The 22,605-nt window shown below is 40.4% G+C and overlaps 1 protein-coding gene across 6 annotated transcripts in view; it reads left to right on the forward strand.

The window, feature by feature from the left end:
• MPPED1 (metallophosphoesterase domain containing 1) overlaps positions 1-22,605 on the forward strand; it is a 61,243-nt gene that overhangs the window by 34,124 nt on the left and 4,514 nt on the right. For 4 of the 6 annotated variants that reach the window (XM_053978225.1, XM_053978224.1, XM_053978228.1 and 1 more), the window contains 3 exons: positions 16,382-16,497; positions 21,099-21,212; positions 22,504-22,567. In XM_053978225.1, the coding sequence (XP_053834200.1) occupies positions 16,382-16,497; positions 21,099-21,212; positions 22,504-22,567 (294 nt within the window). The remainder of the gene's footprint in view (positions 1-16,381; positions 16,498-21,098; positions 21,213-22,503; positions 22,568-22,605) is intronic. The other 2 variants (XM_053978227.1, XM_053978229.1) reach the window with 1 other exon arrangement.

Consider the following 22,605-nt stretch of genomic DNA (forward strand, 5'->3'; position numbering starts at 1 on the left):
AAGAAATGGGACAGTGTTTTGTCTCAGAAACCAATGCTCTAACTCTCCTGGGCTCCAAGGGCAAGAATTCAAGTGCCAGATCGAGCCTCTACTCACTAACGAAAATTTAACTGTCTTAATTGTTAATTACACAAGTATTATCATTGAGCAGGGAGCAGCCATTTTGAAATGCCACTTGCAATGCACAAAAGCAGCTACTTAGGAATTAGTACTTGCAAAAGCCATATCTTGGACCATGGATTATCAGGATAGATGATAAGGAGAAGTGTGAAAACATTAGAAGTTTCATGAGAAACTCAAGAATACCAAGATTTTAAATGTGTCCAGAGCAATGCTGAATGCAATGGGTAGCTGTTAGGCCTAGGGGCATGATGCTTTTCACAGTGCATATGGGGCTGGCTGCCAGATCTGGATGAGCAGGGCACCAGTAGGAATGCAATGTGCTTCACAGAATCCCAGGATAGCTCAGGCTGGAAGGGACCACAGTGGGGCAGCTGGTCTCACCTCCCTGCTCCAGCAGGGCCATCCCAGAGCACAGAGCACAGGACTGTGCCCAGATGGTTCTGGAATATCTCCAGTGAGGAGACCCCACACCCACTCTGGACAATCTGTTCAGTGCTTGGTCACTGCCCAGGGAAGAAGTTCTGTCTCCTGCCCAGGTGGAACCTCCTGGGATCAGTCCCTGCCTGTTCCTCTGGTGCCATTGCTGGGCCCCCAGGGCAGAGCCTGGGCCCTACTTGGAGCCCTCTCTGCAGACAGGGACACTCAGGGATGCGGGCCCCTCTCAGCTGAGGCTCCTCTTGAGGCTGGACAGCCCCAGCTCCCTCAGCCTTTCCCTGCCAGAGATGATCCAGGCCCTAAATCGTCTCTGTATCCTCTGCTGGCCCCAGTCCAGGAGCTCCCTGTCCCTCCTGTGCTGAGGAGCCCAGAGCTGGACACAGCTCTGCAGATGCGCCTCACAGGGCTGGGCAGAGGGGCAGGATCACTATCTGACCTGTTGGCACTGCTCTTAATGCACTTCCTTCAGTACAGCCCAGATGCTGGGAAGTGTTGGGTCTTCTTCAGCATAAAGGCTGGACACCCTGATATTTTTTTTTTTTTGCAAAAACTAGTCACAGGAAAATGCACTCTGGTTTCATCCCAGCAAAAACCAGGGCATGGTTTATGCCATGGGCATGGCCAGAACATATTCACAGACTTGGGAACAATCTTGTGCAGACAGCAGCCGTAGTTGCTGTGAATGTAAAAGAGAAGACTTTAGTTCCTCAATAACATTTACTGTAAAATGGAAAGCTTCTAGTTGAAAAGTACTTTTAAACTCCCCTTTTGTTCTGAACTGTTAGGAAGCTAGACAAACTGTCAGATAGAATAACTCAAATGATTCTGTGTAATAATTCCATATAATGTACTTGGGACTGCTAAGAATTCCCAAGGATGAAGCCATTTTCTAGAGGGTTTTAATTTATTTTTCAGTAACAAAAAAAAAAATCATGTAATAGAAGAAAAAATATAGTAAGCGGGAACACCAGCTAGGTGGCAGAGAAAACACCCTTAGGTGTTTCCAAGACTTGGCTAGACAGTCATGGCTGACCAGATCTAGTGGTAGTGAGAGGTAGTGAGTGGTAGGTTGGACAGGAGATCTCCAGAAGTCCTTTTTGAGCCATCTTTTTTTGATTCTGTCAGTCCCACTATGGAGCTAGAACTGTGTGTGAGCAGACACCTGAAATGGGCAGGTATCAACAAAGGCCTTGCAACAGGGAGTTTGCTGTTGTTATCACACTCACTACAAGCAGTAGATGGTCCCAACAGGTGGTTCAGAAGTCAGGAAACTGAGATAACAAAGGAAGTTTGAATTTGGATTTGAAGCAGAAAGTCTTTGTCATCAGACAGTATTCTGTGTTATCAGACAAGGTATTAACTCTATGATGACATCATTCATGGAAAAATACTAATAATTTATTAGTATTTGAGTTACAGATTTTCAGCTTTCTGTTGTAGTTCGTCACCCCCCCCCAGTACTATTTTGCAGGTAAGAGTTTTAGTACTAGCCACAGCTTGAAGATAAACTATACCATCCACTCTTGTTTCTGTAATTGCCAAAGATTTTAATTGCACAATTGCACGCTGTATTTGCACAAAAAGACCTGATGCATTCAGTGCTGTGCTTGCTGAATGAGTCCACTGTATATTAATCCTTTTGCAGTTGTTATTCAGAAATGCCCTGGAAAAACAAATGCCTATAAATTTGCTTGTGAATTTATGTATCGACATGAGAACAGGTCTCTGAGGTTTGTAGAAAAGATGTGCATCTGCTAAAGGACAAGTATTCTGTGTGTATACTCTGATCTGGTGGAAAATAACAAGTGGCCTTTCTATTAATAAGTGGATGATTGTGCATTAGTGACAGGATACGAGTACGCATTTTATTTGATAGTGCAAAAGAAATTCAAGTAGCAGAAGGAGATCTTTTTCCTAGCTTTCCATAATAGTTGTAAGCAGATGCACACAGCTGCAGGAGAAACTTTGGTCCTCCTGCTTTCAAACAGGCATGGAAGGTGGCGGAGAGCATTTTATCTCTTTCAGCACTTTTTTCCATTTTCCACCATGTGGGAAAGGAAGGGACAATCACAACTCTCTTGCAAACATATGACAGTTTCATTATTCTAAATGACATATTGGTCTGGATAACTTAAAGAAGCCCTTTTGGATGAGATTGCCTCCAGACTCATTATCTAGAGTGGATTTTTACTTGGCTTCAATTTTCTGGAGGCATCTATTCCTGTGAAACAGAACCTCATTTTTCTTTTTGCAGAAGTAAATATTTTTTCTGGTGTCTATGTATTCTCATTTCCTCCTTCATTCTTTCTTAAAGGCCTTCTGAACTCCAGAAACTCTTAATTTCCCAGTCAGAGAAGATGTGAGAGCAAATATTAATGTCAGTCTAGAAAGGTATTTGTGATAGAAAGGTATTTGTGACCATTTGTCCTGCAGTGACAGATGCCTGGGCTGGACTCCTGGGGTTTTTTAGCTTCCCTCCAATGGAGCATTGATTAGATTTGGCCTGGCATGTTTACACATGGACCAACAGCTTTGGTGCCACAATATTTTTCCAAAATTGGGAACTGAGGGAAGAAAGTTAAAGTATGTGGGGAGCAGTTTCTTTCTGTTCAAACCTTGTTTTTATTGAGTTTAGCAAACTGGGTGAGGCCCATCCTGTGAGCTCTGGCTTCGTCAGAGAAGACGGATGAATTCCTTCCAGTCTAAAGGACATCAACATGTAGGTTGCATTAGTGAGTATCAGTCCAAAGCAGCCTCGACAGGGGCCTTATTCTCCAAATCATCATTCCCCTTTGGCTGGAGAGCTGGAAATTGGTGCCAACCTGTTGTCCCTTTCTTGGTCCACTGCAGTTGTCTGGACTATTCCAGCCAAGTGTCTTTACTTAAGTTGTGCATCCAGTGTGGTCATGCTTAGCCATAGGTGTGTAACTCTTGTCTCAGTTGTTATCTTCTTGTCTGATTTGTGTTTTACCACAGAGTAGGTGACTTTGTTATTTGACTCCTTGTCAAATGTTCTCTTCCTTCTGTGTGTGTGTGCACGTATGCATGTGCACTTTGCATAGAAAGGCTGGTAACTTCCATGTGTAATCAAAACTGTTTCAAAAAGCATTCAAAGAGCCAAACTGAGGCAACCTTATTTTGGTTCCATGCAGACTCCAGGCCTAGGTCTCCATTTCAGTGCCTTCTTCCTCCATCTTTTCAAGAACAGCTCTTTCATTCCTCACTGAACTCAGTTTCCATCAGCGAAGATTTATAGATTCATTTCATGAGAGGTACACACTTTCATTTTGCCAGTGATGAATCACCTAATGTTTACTTTCTGGGACCTTGTACAAATTTTTAGTCATTGAGGTGAATATCAATTAAAATGAAACTGTATTAAAATAAAATATTGACTTCATTTAACATAATAAACCTCCCAAGCTGGGAGTGTGGCTTCCATATAGAACAGCAGCAGCAGCTCAAGGTGTTGCACTGTGGGTTTCACGCCCCAGAATTCACAGAGAGTAAGAACTTCTGCCTCAAAGTGACCATTCCAATTCTTAGTTCTTATGTCCCCTTTCAAATCAAAAAACCTATTTAGCATCCTCCACATTACAAAAATATATAGGGAATAAAATTTCTTATTACTGGACAAAACCATACTAGATGTTTTTCTTAGTAAAATACCTGATCCTTTTATGTTCTTTTCATGCTGCACCCTCACTTGGTCAAAAGATGAAAATACACATAACTGAAATGCACTTGCTTCTGTACTGTTTCTTGAGGAAAATTCCCTCTGAAACTCTTCCAAACTTCAGATTAAGTAGATTTCTGAGCAGGTGGCTTGTTTGCATGTCTGTGCTACAGTTTTGTTTGGACAGATGCAGAAATCCTGGATGTGGATGAATTATAGACTGCTGGGTTTTGCCTGCTCAGAAATATGTTTTAGAAGTGGTAGATGTTTCCTGATTGTTAAAATTGGGAACTATTTGGAGTTGTTTTAGTGACTTTGAGGCAGGCAACAGAAGTGAGTAATTTAGGTAAACCTGACGTGGTTCTTGAAAAAAATGAATGTAGTCAGTGGGAATAGTAGACTCTACTCACTATTTAGAAATGAGGCATCTCAGGTTTCAGAAATTTTTGAGAGAAGTTTGGCATCTAAGCCTACCTGATGTGGCTGTTTTACTGTGGTGAGATTGCTGAAGATATTTTATTTCAGGCATTCAGTATAAGCTAGGTAAGACATGACAGATGTGTAAGAAATAGCAACATGTTCAGAAGAGAGAAAGAAAAGTTCATCATCCTGTTAAAATATATTATCAATCTGAGACACATAGATATAGGTTTAATTGTATTTTAACAGAATGCTGGAGGGATATATTTTTTTCCTCTTTCATACTTACAAGAAGCCATTTTTCATTTTGGAAGTGGTGCTTCTAAAACTACTTAAAGCCACAATGCATTTGTAGTTTAGTCTGCAGCATATGGAAGATCATAAGCATGGTTTTTCCTGAAAAAATATTTTGATCTGTTAAGCTCAGCTGTTCAGGGAAGGTGGTGTGGAGAACTGAACGATACTGAACTTCTGGAGTGTGAAAGGTCTTCCAGTGGCAGAAAGTGAGATTTAACATTCTGGCTGTTTTAGCATCAGGAATGAATCACTAGATTATTTTTCTCCTTATTTTTCCTTTTGTTAAAAAAAAAAAAAAAAAAAAAAAAGCACTTAAATTGGTGCATTTGATGTGATAAATTTGTCTTGGAAAGCATATCATTTTCTGCATGACTTGAAAATATAGGAGATGTGAATGTCATTCAGCAGGCTCTGAGTGTACAAGTGCTATTGCTTGTGTGAGCAATCATACTGAATTCAGGAGAGGTCTTTTTAATGAATGCTTCCATATAAATTAAGTGACTGAAATGAATTAGCAAGAATTGTTAACATTTCTCAAAAAAGTGCATGGAAGAAAATTAAAATTTGCTAACTCCAAGTGAATTTTCTATATCATGTTGAACGAGCATAGTTGTTATTAACTATATAAACTCTGCAATAGGTATGTGAACAAATGAAAATGTAGACTGAACTACACTTATTGTAGTCCATTAATACCATCACAGTCAAACCAATGCAATAAATTTTAGTTATTAGGTATTCCTGAGTCACAGCAGTTAAGAATATAGCTTTTTTTTTTTTATTTTCTTGTTGATGAACATTCCAGAAAATATTTTCTCTCAAATAAAATTTCTTCTCAGCATTGCCTGGGGCTGAGGAGTCTGGAACAGTTCAATCCCAGAGCATCACAACAGAGGAAAATCAGTACTTTAGACACCTCTTGCATGTTGTGTATTAGGGATATGGATCAGTTCCTTAACAAATTTCACTGTGACCTCTTGCAGGGGGAGTTTAAGCAGTTAATGAAGCCAAAAGTGCTTTGCATGCACTTTGCAGTAGAGCTCTTCCACCTTGTCTGTACAAGTGTGCAGGACACACACGTGCATATATGCTGAATATAGACCAGAAATTGTGTTGATTTCAACATAACAATATTGGGCAAATCCTATTTCTTGTAATGTCTGAATACTTTGTGTGGCTTTGGATTTCTTCATGTGAGTGGAGATTTGCACTTGCATTTCGATGTTCCTCACTTTAGTTAAATTTGAGAGCAGTTGAAAAATATATTGCTTTAGTTTAATTAGCTTGGTAGGAAAAAGTCCTTTCTTGGGCAGTAATTATTAGTTGTATATTATTAAAAGGAAGTAATTCACATTCAGTTACTTAGCAGAAATAATTGAATCTTCTGATCCAGTAAACTAGCTCACTTTGGATTCAGCTGGTTTTTAATTTAAGACCTGTAGATGAGGAGACCTGTAATCTCACTGTGGGGAATTGGCTTCACTTTCCCGCAGTTCATAAACCACAAGACTGAAATTGCTATCCCCTACAGCAGTTTTCTCTTTATTTTTCACATTTGCTTGAAAGTTTAATTTTATGAGACGGAGCTGATTTTAAAGTGCCTTTTTTGGTGGTTGTTTTGCTGCTTCCCCCCCCCCCCCCCCCTTTTTTTTTTTCTCCTTGAACAAAAGGACTACCAGCTCTATCTGTAGTCTGAGCTGTAGTCCCAGACAGCAGCAATTTCAGGATGTTTCAAAGATGTAAACACAGTTGGGCACTGTGATGAGGCCTTTGGCAATATTCCAAGAGAAACACAAATAGCCAGCTAGTTTGGAGTGGGTCTGTGTGGAGCTGATTCTCAGCTGGAGTAGCTGGCAGTGCTCCACCAGCTTTTGAGCCATTTACACCTGGTGAGAATCAGCCTCCCTACTCTGTTGTAGCTGGTATGTGTGCATTTTTGCCAGGTTTTGACACAGTAAAGGTGTTACTACTTCAAGAAGGGAATGGTGGCTCTACATGAAGAACTGTAAATAGAGCCACTGGCACAGGAATGAATTGTAAACAAAGCTGTCTGAGTTCTTTCTTTTTTCCCTGACAGAATTTTAAGGGGAAAAGTAATTTACCACTTGTGAAATTGCTTTAACATCAGAACACTTCCTTTGGAATTGCTGTTCATAAATTATTTCATTTAATAAATTAGCATTGTTCAAAATGAATTAAAATGAGGATTGTTCTTCACCTCTAAGAAAGTAGAGAAAATTGGAAGCAATCATAGAATTGTTGAGGTTGGGAAAGGCCTCTAAGATCAAGTCCAAACATAAAACAAGCACTGCCAGGGCCAACACTAAACACTGTCCCTAAGATCCCAGAAGATCTCATCTTCTGACCCTCCAGGGCTGGTGACTCAACCACCTCCCTAGGCAGCCCCTCTCCAATGCCTGAGCACCCTTTCCATGACAAAATTCCTCCTGATGTCCAACCTGACCCTCCCCTGGCACAGCTTAAGTCCATTTCCTCTTGTCCTGTCCCTGTTCCCTGGGGGCAGAGCCCAACCCCCCCCCCCCCCCCCCCCCAACTGTCCTGTCCCCTTCTGTCAGGAAGTTGTGCAGAGACAGAAGATCCCCCGTGAGCCTCCTTTTCTCAAGGCTGAGCCCCCCCCCCCAGCTCCCTCAGCCCCTCCTGGTGCTCCAGCCCCTTCCCCAGCTCCATTCCCTTCTCTGGACACGCTCCAGCCCCTACATGTCTTTCTTGTCCTGAGGTTCCCAGAAGTGCCCCAGGATCTGAGGTGTGGCCCCAGCAGTGCCAGCACAGGGGACAGTCACTGCCCTGGTCCTGCTGCCACATCATGGCTGGCACAGCCCAGGTGCCATTGGCCTCCTGCCCTGCTGGGCACACCTGGCTCCTGTCCAGCTGCTGTCCCCAGCGCCCCCAGGGCCTTTCCCAGCTTTCCAGCCCCTCTGCCCAGCCTGGAGCTGCAGGGGGTTGGTGTGAGCTAAGGCAGGACTGGGCCCTAGGCCATGTTGACCCTCAGAGCGCTGGCCTGGGCCCATGGATCCAGCCTGTCCAGATCCCTCTGCAGAGCCTTCCTGCCCTCCAGCAGATCCACAGTCCCACCCGCTGGGTGCTGTCCATGAACTGACTGGGTGTGCCCTCAATCCCCTTGTCCAGATCATCAATAAAGACATGAAACAGGACTGGCCCCAGTGCTCAGCCCTGGTGACCCCACTGATGCCGGCCCCACCTGGCTGTGGCTCCATTCCCCAGCAGCCCAGTTTTACAGCCAGTGAAGCAGGGCCCACCCAGGTTGTCAGCAGCTGGTGTCCCCAGAAGAAGTGTGGGACACAGTGTCAAAGGCTTTCTAAAGACCAGGGAAACACATCCACGGTCTTTCCTTCACCGGCTGAGGGGGCCACCCTGTCACAGATGGAGCTCGAGTGGGGCAAGCAGGAGCTGCCTGCCTCAAACCTGCCTTGGCTGGGGCTGGTTGTCCTGCATGTGAAGACACTCAGCTCTTGGGTGGATCCCATCCATCCCTGCTGACTTGGGTGTGTCTCAGTGCTGAAGCAGTCACTGACTCTTTCCCCCTGGATTATGGGGTTCCATTCTGCTCCCTGTCCCTGTCTTCCAGCTCAGGGGCTCGGTACAATGGGAACAACCAGTCTGGCTGTTAAAGAGTGAGGCAGAGAAAGTACTGAGTACCTCAGGCTTTTCCTCAATTCTTGTCACCATGTTTCCCCCTGCATCCAATAAAAGATGGAGATTCTCCTTGGCCATCCTTTTGTTGCTGATTTTTTTTTTGTTTGTTTGTTTTGTTTTTTTTTTTTTTTTTTTTACTGTCTTTTACATCAATAGGCATATTAGGCTCTATCTGGGAATTGGCCTTTCTCTTTTTTCCCTGCATAACCCACAACATCCTTGTAGTCCTCTTGAGTTTCTTGTCCTTCTTCAGGAGGTCCTAAATTCCTTTTTTTTTTTTCCCTGAGTTCAGACAAATCTCTCTGAATATTACAACACAGGGTTGCACCTGTGCATGTCAAATATTTCTAATTGTGTAAGCTACATCAGATAAGTACATTTTAAGGTGTCTCAGATTCCTAGATAGCTGAAGGATAGCTGTTAAACATGTTCATTTTGGTATAGAAAGCTATATTGCAGCAGTTTGTTTCTACCACTGCACTGTGGAGTGAATTTAGGACTGTGGAAAAATGTAAACATGCAATTTAGGATTGCTTGGATTTTATTTACTTCAAGTAGACACATGGCATATGAAGTATGAGTATGTGCTTTTTTAAACAAGAAGTAAGTTCATCTGTTGCTAGATTGGAAACATTAATAATAATGCACTTCATGCATATATGCACACGTTGCATTAATTTATTCGTTTTGGAAGAGTTTTCATGCTTGTTTAAATCAAAATTTGAATTTTCTAAGTAAAAGAAGATAAAAAAAATAAAAAGGGAGGGAAATCAGAGAAGAACTGGCAGATAGTCCATATGGCGTGATCACTCCTGGTGTTTTGAGACAAGAATGTAAACGTGGTGAATTACTAAATGGAGTAACTCTTGGGCCCAACTGTAACTGGGGGGCTCAGCAATTCAGTGGCTACTGTGAGAGCCTTTTTTATTGTTTCTCAAGGCACCTATTACATATCCTACATATTTTACTCATGTTTCATCTGGGAGAGCCCCTAAAAGGGGCATTCCCTCTCCTCAGGTGGCCAACACCTGCAGTGTCTTAGGGGACTACAACAAACACCAGCTAGCTGGAAGTGTGGAAGAACATTATTTTTCTTAACTGTATGGGCATCTGACAGTGAATAACCATAAAGATGTCATGCATAGATGGGCCTCAAATTTTTTTTCCTTCTGGGCTGGCCCCTTCTTGGTAGATTTTACATTTAAATGAGATGGTGACTGTACTAATAACAGAGGGGCTGCTGACTCCTCTCCTAACCCTTCTTTCTGTTACTGCCAGCTATCAGTATCTCAAATATGGGCTGGATAACCTGGCTGTATCTGTAGCTTTACATCCTGAGAATTCAAGAGACTGGAGGAACAGGCTCTGAGACATCAGGAATTCAAGAACTTATCTCTGCATTAAATCCCTAAGACTGTTCTGAAAATCTGTAGAGTTCTACATCTGCACTTTCAGCATTGAATCTTTTGACTATTCCGAATTAGCTTCTACCTTTGTTTGCTTTATTATTTTTAAAAAATATCAGATGGCGTATAATTATTTGCCTTCCAGAAGAATGAGATAAACTATCTGCATTTGGTACTGGCATATTTTAAATTCAGTCTTTCATTAATTTCCCTCCTTACCTGTTACCTTCTTGTTTTCTTATTATGAAGATAAAGTAGATTTAATTTTATTTTTCAATGTTTTATAACAGATTAATATTTAGAAATGATCAGTTCCTATTAGTCATAGCTCATTCTTTTTTGCAGTCAGAGCTGTATGAAATCCTTTACTAAACAAAAGATGAATGATTTCATGTGTAACTCGAATTGCAAGAGAAATAATTACTGACAAAGGACCATACTCAGATTTTTATCCTTCTTTCCTTTTGTGAAAACAATAATTTAATTTGATTCAGAGTTTCAAGAATGACAACCTTGGATGCAAAGCAAGTAAGGCAAACTTCCCCATGGAAGCAGAGTTGTGTGTTATGGCCAGTAGAAGATCTGAGTTGCATCATTTCCATTTATTAGTTATAAGTACTAGGCCTTACCTTTCATTAAAAAATATCTGGCTTCAATATTAAGAATGAAAAAAATTAAATTTCTTTTTTGCATAGTTTAATTCTTTTTGCACACTGCTGTTCTCTAAAAATCACACCACCCTTGCATCTCTTACATGGAAGTTACTCATAATATAAATCTTCTCATGCTCCTGAAGATTTCTGAAACATGTTTTTCCTTAGATCTCAGTTATGTTTGGCTCAGATGCCCAGGTGCTGAATGAAATTTCAAAGCCTATAAACAAACAGTGCCCTGCCAGTCATTCTTAGCACCAATGACCTGATAGCTGCTTTTGTCCTTTCCCTTCCTGCTTTGGATGGCCCTTTTGCATGCAAGGAAGAAAAGATAAAAAGGTCTGTGTTATTTCATAACTACTTTAGACGAAATGGCCAATACCAAAAAAACCCAAAAATAAGAACTTTTGCGAATGCTTACTTGGAGAGAAAGTAGAGTTAAAAATAATATAAATGCTCAGTAACATAGTTAATTACTTACTGAGGAAAGGCTAAAAAGACAAATGCAGTGATTGGTTAAATTCAGCTTATGCAGTGGTGGGGAATGTAAAAATATTAACACCTGAAGAACTTGCATACCAGGTAAGGTAAGCAGTGTGTATAGTGCTGTACACCCATGTTCACAGGACTGTAGCTAGTTATGATAGTAAGAGGATATCAAGACCAGGAAAAATTAGACTTAAATGTCCAACAGGGAGTTTTCTTGGGCTGGGAATCAGGATGTGTTGATGTTTTGCTTGTGTTTGCCACTGTGGAATCTGCTTTTCATACTCCGTGGCCTTTAACCAGTCACTTGTGCCAATATGGCTTTCAGTCCAGTCTTAGAAATATGGAATATTTGCTTCTTTCAGGAAGAGGAGCAGGATTGAGAAAGGTGATTTGGTCCATTCTTTTCCCACTGAGCTTCTTGACAGTCACCAACCAATATCTGTTTATTTTCCTGTAGGAGAAAAATGACAACTGTTGTGGAGAAAAGACTGGAGCAAGTTGCATGTGTTTGTGAACCTTTGAAATTTATTTGGTAAGCAAAGGAATTCTAGTGAGAGAACTTGCCTTTCAGCTGCAGAAAAATAAAATATTTTTATAGGAAAAAATAGAAATTAGGAGGTACAACGTGTTTCAGTTCTGCACTTTTTGCTACCACGGTGTTTGCAAGATGCTGCCACCAATCCCATTGAAACACCACTGCTGTTCAGTCAAACCACCCATAGCTCCCTGTGGCTCCTGGGCTTTCCCATTGAAGTCAAAGAGGGTAATTGGTGCCTACTGGTGGCAAGATTTGTGTTACTCAGCTGGGCAGCCTAAAGGCAGCTGCTGCAGTAAATCTTGCAGCTCTTGTGCTAAGCTGACACCTCCCAGCCCTGCAGGCAGTGCCAAGGGGGGGATGTTTCTGAGAGTGCCACTGGTTTCCTGCCCTGTTTATTTGCAGGGTTGTCCAGGTACTGTGAGGAGTCCCCTTGAGCTGGAAAGGAAGGAAGCCATTCTTTGAGTTAAAAGGTTTAAATTGAATCAAGGAAAAGAAGAATCAAATTTCAGTCTTTCATTGCTTGTAATAGAAAAATCCATGTGCATTGATAGTTCTCCCCAGTCAAGTGTCCCTTGTTTGTAGGGCTGCCTGTCAGATTCAGATGGTCACTACTGGTTTGAAAATGAAAAACCTTTAGTTTTCACATAAAGGGCAGGTCAGATATGTGTGGTGCGTCCCCACCTTTTGCAGTAGATCACATGTAAAACTAAGTAAAGCTCCATTTAAATGACAAAAGAATTCTTGGACTGCATGTTAGTGCTTTCCCGTAGTAGCAGAATAAAAGAAAAAAAAACCTAATAAATAATTAGGGTGGTAATATGTTTGACCATTATTTTTTTAGTATGACTTTTTTCTGTTACTATTATAACAGAAATGATCCTTTCAAAGACAACTAAAGTGCTAATGATAACTAAGAAGGTCATTTCTAGGAGGTTAAACTGGTTTAATTAGAATTTATGAGAAGGTTACTATGGGAGTGCAGAAAGATGTTAAGGGGTTAACCTATAAGAGATTACATTGTAGTCAGTGTTCTGTTAAAGTTTGAATTAATTTTTCCCATGGGTTTTTCACATTCTAATTTTCAACTAAATGAGACATCTGTTTCAGAAAAGGAAAATTTGCTATGGTTGTCATAGCAACTATCATTCTGTAAGAAAATTATTCCAATGGTTACTTTAGAACAGAAAGACAGAAATTCAGTACATGAAGCAACATCCGATTCTAGCACAAACTCTGATAATTCAGCCCTTTTTGTGTGGCAGATTATTTGGCCTGCAAAACTTGTTCAAATGTTTTAAACATAAGGTTAATTTTGCTGTAAACAAATTCATCTCTGATATATTTTCCCCCTTGAATCTTACATGTAGACAATCATTATTCTTATCAAAATAATAAACCAGTTGAATTTCAGTAGAGTGCTGGAGACAGTCAAACTGTTCGCTTGGAAAAGGTAAGACCTAAATCAAAGTACATTTCTACAGATGAGTGCTTCACTTCAAAGGTGAAATACATTAATGATGTATGTCTTTAATTGCCAAATAAATTTTTCTTGGGTTGGTTTCTTTTTTTTTCTGGTGATAGTAGATTTTTCTCTTGTAGAACATACATGACAATATCTTCCTTGTCAAATGTAATATTATTGAAAAATACATTATAAAAATAATTACACTTTTCCTGAGTAAGCACTAACTGGGAATACAGAAACTCAGTACTCGATATAAAGGATTTAACTTTGTTTTCAGGTTCTATCATAAATGCAAATTTTAGACAAATTTGCCTTTGCATGATATCCAGGTCTTGTTAGTGAGTGTTAGAGAAGTAGGCTTTTTTCCTACTCAGAAACTTTGATAGCTGTTTTGTAAAAAATTTTCAGAAGAAGGGGCTTGGGGATTTATAAAATCCCTATATGCTTATAAAGATAGTTTTTGCTTTGGGGGTGGGGGGACTGAAGTGTGTGATTTGTCTTTCTTCTCTCCAATGAAAAGCATGCCAACATTCTCTGCTGAATCCTTTCTTGGACCTAGGATATTTTTTTCTTTTTTTTTTTTTTTTTTTTTTTTTCCAGAAATATTCCAGACATTTCCTTCCATCTCAGGATTGTCAAAAAAGACAGCATAATGGCAAATCACACAAGTTCTAACATCTCCCCTTCACAAAAGAACAGCTCCAGCATGCATAACTTACCAGCCTTGCTACAGTCACCACAAAGGGAGCGAGGGAGGGAGGGAGGAAGGAGGGACGGGGGAAAGTGCTTCTTGTCTTAATAAGCAGGTCATGCCTATTCATAAGGGGAAATGGGATATTTTAGAAAGTGGCCATGTGTAGTCCAGCCCTGGTAGAGGCAGGCAGAGGCTCTCACAGCTGCCTATGTGGTTTGTGGCTGTCTGGATTTCAGCAGGATTGAGCTGACTTCTGGTGAGACCTATGGCAGTCGTGATTATTTCTCTTGAAAAATGCTTCATTATAGTCTTGAAATAATTATTCTGTGAGTTTTTGACCTGTGCTTTTTGGGCAAACACTGGTCTTCCCCCTTAGTTTCTTTTCTGTGTCTGGCACACCTGTGGGATGGTGCCTCCCCTCGCTTCCCATCAGGGACCCGGGCACAGTCTTGTCCCTGTCTACCCCAGGCATATCCATTGAAACTGTCAGTGACTTAAAACACATAAGTTACTGTGGTGACACTTCTTTGCCACCTATTTGCCCTTGCAAATATTTTGACAGTGAGATCTTGCTTCTGGAAAATGTGCCCTGGGCTTATGGACAATTTGCCCAACAATTGTATATTTTCATCTTGGTGAAGAATAATACGTGGCATGTTAAGTGTGGAAGGCAATCCCAAGGCAGGAAAGGATGAAGAGTTTAGAAAAAGCCAACCACTGTATATTTTTATGAAGCCTCCTACTTTTGTAATATCCAAGCACCTCACAAACTTCAGGTTTTTTATTTTTGAGGTATTCCTGTGTGGTAAAAATAATTTCCTTATCTCAGTGGTGAGCTGAATGTAAGGAGGGGTAGATCCAGCTCCACAGAATTTGTGTGGTTGCTGTGTGGCAATGTCACATGGTAACATTGCTGGTACCTTGCTGCACAATGAGCCAGTCAGGAGAATCCCATAATTGTTTAGGAAAAGACCTCTGAGATGATCGAGTCCAGCCATGAACCTGATGCCATTAATCCATGTCTGCAAGTGCCACATCATCTTTTAAATGCTTCCAGACATGGTGACTTAGACACTTGACCTATCAGTGAAGAATTTTTCCCAATATCGAATCTAAACCTCCCCTGGTGCAACTTTAGGCCATTTCCTCTTCTTCTATTTATTATTACCTGAGAGAAGAGACCAAATCACCACCTTTCTAAAACCTCCTCTCTGGATTCTTTGGACAGATAAGGTCTCCCCTGAGCTTCCTTCTAGACCCTGGCAGGAGGAAGGTGAGAAAAGGCTGCTTGGAATGCCGAACATGTAACCAGAAAAGTGTGTTTGTGGCCTGATGTAGGGATGTGTCTTTTTCTTAGCCAGCTGCCTTGGCCTGAGCAATGTTACTCAGAATAAGATTTGTGCTTCACTGCTTGTACTGTTGGCATCTCTCCTTCACACACCTTCTTCACCTCCCTCATCACAGCTTCTGGAGGCTGGGATATATATTTCTGGTCCCAAAAGCAGATGTTCAAAGTTTCACCTTTTTTTTCCCCTGGGTCACCTGTTTCTCAAGACCCTGGTTATCCAGGGCATGTGATGAAGAGGCAGGGGATGAGAAAGAAAGCCTTTCAGTCATCAGTAGTTGAGCCTCTTGTTGTCTGTGCAAGAAAAACCTTTTTGTTCATTGCTCTTCAAATATGGGTATGGCCACAGGATGTCAGTCAAGAAATTATTGAAACTTCCAGCCTCAATTTTATGACCTAGAATTGGAGCCTAGTCAGCAAAACATAATTTAACACTGTGATATAACTGCTGTGAAATATAGTTTTTTAATCAATGCGATAGCAAGATACAGATAAATTATGTTCTGACTGGCAGTGTTACAGTCCCGCTGCTCCATGATGAGCTGCTCCATGAATACGTTTTAAAAAATGTAAATGCCTGTCTGATAAGGAATCCTGAATATGGAAAGTCTTACTTAAAAGCAAGTCAACACACCAGAGGACAGAAGAAATTTGTGTGTAAGAGAAGCAGCAGCATTCTTGTTCTGATGGGATGTATCCAATTAGGGAAATACAGCAGCAGAGATGAATTCTCTGACTTTGGAGCAGGATCTGTCATGGTGCCAGGGTCTGTCCTTGCCCAGCTGGTCATAGGCTAAGGGCCAAACGTGCTGGGAGCCAATGTGAAATATAAATCACGTGGAGGTGTCTGGGACAGCTGTTCTAAATGTTGTGAGAGTCCACACATGGAGATCTTGGTATCCAGGGCTTGCAAATAGTTGCAGCAATACTGTGAATATTTTACTCTATGCTGTCTACTGAAAGCGGGGAGGACTGCTCGTGTTTGCCATACAAGTTAAACTGCACTGCTTGTATGGAAAGAGGGGATTACTGTGCACACAAAGAAGAAAATGAATGCTATTTGTGTCTTCAAATTCCATGGTAGTAAAGAGTCAACCTCAGTATTTTAATTAGATGACCAGTACATGGAAGTAGCACTGAAGACATTCTTCTCCTCTCTTGGCAGGCAACCTTGGTTTTATGGCTGGGGCTTTAATCTTCCACGAGGCCAAGCACTACTAGAGAAATGGAACCTTATTCCAGATGGCATAGATATTCTTATAACACATGGACCACCTCTCGGTAAGAAAATAATAGTGCTCTTCGCTGTGTATTTCAGTTGATTATATGGTAACTGATGGCTTTCCTTAGAAAAAGAGTGCAGTCCTGACTTGCAAAAGTCAAAAGCAACATGCATACTGATTTCAGCAGCATCAGGACTTCAGCTCATGATTACTTATGATATCTCTGCTCAATGGCAGGGAATTAAATAATGGCTTTAAAAATAAAATGTTAACACATAAAGCCATAATGAGCTTTACAAATAAGCAGAGTCTAGTTTTCCTATGCACATCTCCAATCTGCCATTGGTGAAATTACTAGATTGAAAGCATGGAGCCTATTTGAAGAGAAATGCAGGATTAGGATTTTATTTTTTATCACTTTCTACCTGACTTGCTGCTGCATTCTCCTACCAACAAGTACCCAGAATCTCTTTTCCCCCTCATCATGTTGACTTGGTGTGCCTTCTGCCTCACAACCCAGATGCTCCCCATTGTTTGCCTGTTCTTTGGACAGGATGGTTGAATTGCTTATCTTTAATACAATTTGGCAACATGAACAGATCAAAAAGAAACAGTTTCACATGTGCATTTTCCAATTATTATTAATATAGGCGATATAAAAGCTATCTATCTATAAGAGATTTCTCATATTCCTAGAAAATTTTGACATTACCTTTGCTACAGAAATAATACAATCACACAAACTTGCCCAGATTCAGTAAAAGCTTAAGGCTTTTAAGCTTTTTTTCAATGCATTTAACATATAGGAGTCTGTATTTAATGTGACTGTGTGTTTGACTCTCACTAATTTAATAAATGGACATGAACGAGAAGCATTTCACTCAAGTGCTCTGCTGAGCGTTACTGTGCTTTGCGTGAAATGAAGGCAGTTGGTTTCTTTAAACCTTTAGATTCCCCAATTTCCTGAAGCTAAGCCCCTCATCTTCCACCCTTTCTTCTCTTTCAGAGGTTGGAGGAGAAAATATCTAAAGGGTTTGTGTTTTGTTTTCTTTAGAAAGACATGTTTGCATTCCACTGCTCACTAATCCTGGGGGAAAGTAGTTCTTTGTGAGCAGAGTTTCTCACAGTTAGGGGTGTGTGTTTTGATTCTTCACCTAAGTGGAGTCTCATGCCATGCCATGGACTGATTTTAATATGAGCCTGTATTGTAAAAGTGGATGTCAGAAATTAAGTGTTTCAGCCCCAAGATATCTGTTCCAAGCCATTGGTATGGGGGTAATCCCTGCTAGGGTCCAAGGCACAATGCTGTGTCTTTCATGTAGTTTTATTTATAAGTCATATTTAAAACTTTTTCAGAAGCTTTTCCAGCACTTTGAACACCCCTTTTAAAGCCAGCTGGCCAGCTGTTAAACAATCCAACCTTCAGCTGACTGAAGATTCACTTGAAATCTAATGTTGGAAAGTGGAGAGATTGAACCACCTTGCTGCTTTAGCCACCAGGCCTCTCCAGTAGCCCCAGGCATCAGCAGAGGGAGGAGGACCCCTAAAAAGCACTGCAGAGCTGGCACTCAACAGACAGACTTTAGTAATAAATTTAATAGCTAATTTAATAATTGAAAAGTAAATTAATAATTGCAGTAATTCTGAGGAAGGGCCACCCATCTCCAGTGATTGTAATGGAGTAATGTGAATTCCCCCCATCTCCATGGCTCAGTATGTGTTCTTTTTTTTTCTTTTAATTCTTTATCTTCAATCATCCCCCAAGATTTTTTTTTTTCAGAAGTTCCCGTTTCTTTGTCTCTCTCTTATTGATGCATTAATAGATAGCTCAAGCACAGAACCCTCTGCCTGAGGGCAGGAGCTGTTGGTCTCCCTGACACCCATGGCAACAAATATATGACGTTTCGAAGAACGTAACACCCTGCTTAACTTACAGAACCACCTCATTGTGCAGCTCTGTCCACAGACCCTTTGGGAGACAAGATACTTCTTGAGCCTCCCAGCCAATTATTTTAACCAGAAAGCTGATTCCTGTTGTTCTGATCTTGGAACTCACAACCTCACTAGAGTTGTTTCTGATGATCACAAATAGCAATCAGTCCTCTTTCAAATTCTGGGTTTTTTTCTCCAGCATGGCTGCCTAAATTCTGCCCATCATCCATTTTCTGTGCTACTCTCTGATTCCCTCACTTCAAGAGTGTGCATCCTCCTGAACTAATTAATACTAAATTATTACATAGATTTGAAATGGTCTGATTTAGATGCAGAAGCACCATTAAGAGTCAATGAACTTTGTTTTTCATTTAGCCATGTAACAAAAATCCAAGTAATTTTTCTTTTCTGTTTTACAGTAGTGCTTTGGGATGAAATCAGGGCAGAGATAGATGGGAGGTTCACACAGGATGGGAAAAAAAAAAGGTTAAAATGGCTATTTCTGACCATTTTATTAGTAACCTGTTTATTGTTATTAACAGAGATATGCCACGTCTTTCATAGCTTATGAAATATAGAATTTGTGATTATGACATCAGTGTTAATGCTCATTTCCATATCAGCATATTTTTCTTTCCTAAAGATCTCCATTTATGATTCTTTTATTTCTCTTCCAAAAGTTCACTTTCTTTTCTTTGATTTTAATTTTAATTTCACCTTTAAGTCTTCATTTGCAGGTGTCTGCTTGATAGTCTGTGACAAAGATTTATACTTTCCTGACAGCTGCAGAACCCTGTTTCAAGTAATCAAACATTAAAAAATCCCTAAGATGAACTCTAATTGTTAGCTAGGTGTAATTAATTATTCTTAGTCTGTGTAGTCAGGTGTACATAATAAGCTGCAAACATATGGAAAGGCTTCAGAAGGGTGATAATGCATGTAAACAAAAACATTTTCAACATAAATAATGCTTAATTTAATGGAGAAGTTAATTTTATGGATTTTTGTTTGTGAAGTTTTTGAAGTGGAAATACTTTTGGCTTTATGTTCACTGCAGACATTTTGACAATTAACTGTTTCAAATCATTGGAGTAATAAAACCTATGGCTATAATATGTTTATTCTGAAAAAAAAAAAAAAACCCACAAAAAAACCCCACATGACTTTATTCCAGAGGAATTGCTGGCTTCACTTTGACATCATAAATAATGTTTTTCTCTGGTGAATTTTGACCTCCCTTCGATGGCGCATGTGAATTCAGCAGGAGTGAGCATTTCTCAGCCTGGCTGTAGATCAGCAGGGGTTTCGACATTCCCTGACAGGTGCCAAACAGCACCTTCAGGTCTTTGACCATGATCAGAACTTCCTCTTTTTGGCATTTAGGATGCCCCATTCCCAGCCTTTTTTTTTTCTGAAAATTGAACTTAGCTCTCTGAGTAGCTATGAAACAAGTGCAAACTTTTGGCATTTTGGTAAAACTTCACAGTTTACCAAGCCCAGTTTTCAAGCACTGGCAGCTAAAGAGGTACTTCTCAATGTGTGAACCTACCCTGAAGCTCTAGCAAATCAGAGCTTTTCCAAGAGCTTGAATACCACACTTCTGGTCTTTTAAATCAGTTGGTTGGCTGCTTAGTCATGCTTGAGTGGACATCAAAAGTAAATGTATGAAAACCAGGTCCAGGATCTGTACCTCTGGCTAAAAGCACAATATATTCACACTACTGCAGAAAATCCAAGAGATGCAAAGCTATGACAGGCATACAGGGAAAATGTCAGAACAACAAAATAAAACCAGGAAGATTTTATCTTCTAGGTTTCCAAATCTGAGCCTGATGAAAATGAGACTGAACAATAGAGAGAAAACAGATTGATTGTTGCAAACACTCCAATACAACATCCTCCTTATACTACTACTTGGAAAGAAACATGGACTTCAGTTGGCAGTAAACTTCCCCCTGCAGTATTTTTAGACAAAGAGGCAAGTTGATGTAACATTTCTGTCTATTTTCATAAGAAATACATTTTTACACAATTTTTGTGCAAGTAAATGCAGCACTTAAATATATTTTTTGCAAAAGGCCTGAGTTTCTCATCCCATCTGAGATCCATCAGTTTAGGGAAGTGGGGCTTGCTGTGCCATGAACTGGTTTAACTCGAGGATGTAACTTTTTGGGCATGTAGTGGATTCCTCACCTGAGCTCCACTACTGTAGTAGTGATAACAATAGTGATAACAATATAGTTGTAGTATTGGCAGCACAGATTCCATTACATTGGTTCAAGTGTCCAATCTAAAAAAAGTGGGTCCCAGGACTGATTTTAAATTGTTAAATGTTAAATGTTCTTTTAAATTCCTGAGAGGCTCCCTTTGGATTTCCTGCACTTTACACCTCATTCTCTTCAGGAAGAAAAAGGGGTAAAGCATTTAGTTATCCCAGTAATAACAGTGCAAAAAATGCTTTGATTGCTGTGATTATTTTTCTTCTTTGAAAAAAACTGGAAAGAGTTATCATAGTCCTTTTTATCCAGATGAGCTTTTATGGTTTTCAGCCAGTATTTTTCCTTCCTTCCTCTTCTGCATACTAAGGCAGACACAGTTTTTGCCATTTCAATTCTTCTGTGGCTGTTTGTAAAAAGCCATGAGACATGAAATCTCAAAAATGCTGTATAACAGCACAGCTTTGTGGATTACCTGTCTTCTCTTAAAGCTTTCCTTTCTTTTCCCAAGGTTTTCTAGACTGGGTTCCTAAGAAAATGCAACGGGTAGGATGTGTTGAGCTGCTGAACACAGTCCAGCGACGAATACAGCCAAGGCTTCATGTTTTTGGACATATCCATGAAGGTCAGAGCATATGTCTTTTTATATATATGTATTTAGAAATGGCAAACAGAGAAGGCTTAACCAGCATTTTCAAACTTGAATGTCTGAACTGAAGCATTTCTGGAATTCAGATACATATTTAGCTGTATATATAGAGGTGAAATTGGCCGATATCCACATTTTCATACTTGTACTTGAGCTTATCTTTCATTTTCTGCATCTATAAAACAGGTTGATGTTTGCTTCACAGGGATGAGTACTGTGAATTTAAAATAAGAACACAAGTCCAGCAGTTACAGAAAGTGACTAAATATTAGGATGGAGGGATTTATTTTCCTCAGCAGAATCTGTGCTTCACAATAATTCATGTAAGATCTCTGTGTGTCAGCTTCTGTGCTTGTAAAAGGGGTAGGAATGTTTTGAGGGGTGCTTCTAAGGCTTGATCAATAACTGTTGTCTCTCCCCATCAGAGTGTATATGAAGTTGAAATAAAGAGGGATATCACCACTGACTGGTGTAGAAGTTCCAAGATATTTATGGAATGCATTTAGTTGCTTTAACAGGGCAAACATTTTGTGCTCAGACAAAACAAGTGGTTCTATTGACTTTTTGATATTTAACTGGGAAAAAAAATTAGTTCCCTTTGCGCAAGCCAGTAAATGGTGGCAGATATGCTGTGCTGAAGTCAGTGACAGCAGGAGTTCATCTCCAGGCAAAGGGAAAGGTAGATGCTGTCTGTCCTGTTCACAAAGCAAGCCAGCAAGGCTTCAAGCAGCGCCCCCACCCCAAGCAGAAAGCAGTGGGCTGTACAGGAGTGATCCATTGGCGTGTATGTGTGTATCAGCTGCTCCATCTTTGGCAGTGTTAACTTACTGGCAGGAAAATATACTCCACAACTGCCAGTTTTCTGCTTCTGGGTCTGCTCCAGCCTTTGCTATAGGATCTCTGTGGGTCTCAGCAGTGTAGAGATGGAAAAACTGGAGGAGCTGGCATTAATTACTTCTGGTTTTGTGAAGAACCCTTCCCAAGATATCCCTCTCTGACTTGCTGCTGGGGGCTTTCACCACAGCACATTAGAAGTGACATGGCTGGTGGTGTAAAATTAATGGATAAGATGTTCAGATCATTATTTCATAGCTCAAGGATTAGGTCCATTCTCCTCGTGTGTCTCATCTGCGGTGACCTGTTAATGCCTGGTTAATGTCCAAAGTGCTGTTAAATCACAGAATAAACAAATAATGCTGCTAGAGCAGTCTTTGATATTCCAACCAAGAGAGCTGGTGAATATAGTTCAAACTGATTGTCATTTCAGAAATTATAAGCCAAGAGAGTTGCAGGGGATATAAGCAAAGAGCAAGCCATGAAGCTTCAAGCAGGTAAACAAAATCACATCTGCTAAAACCAAGTCCAACTT

This window comes from Vidua macroura, chromosome 5 (genome assembly GCF_024509145.1).
Source record: "Vidua macroura isolate BioBank_ID:100142 chromosome 5, ASM2450914v1, whole genome shotgun sequence".
In the NCBI taxonomy this organism is placed as follows: domain Eukaryota; kingdom Metazoa; phylum Chordata; class Aves; order Passeriformes; family Viduidae; genus Vidua; species Vidua macroura.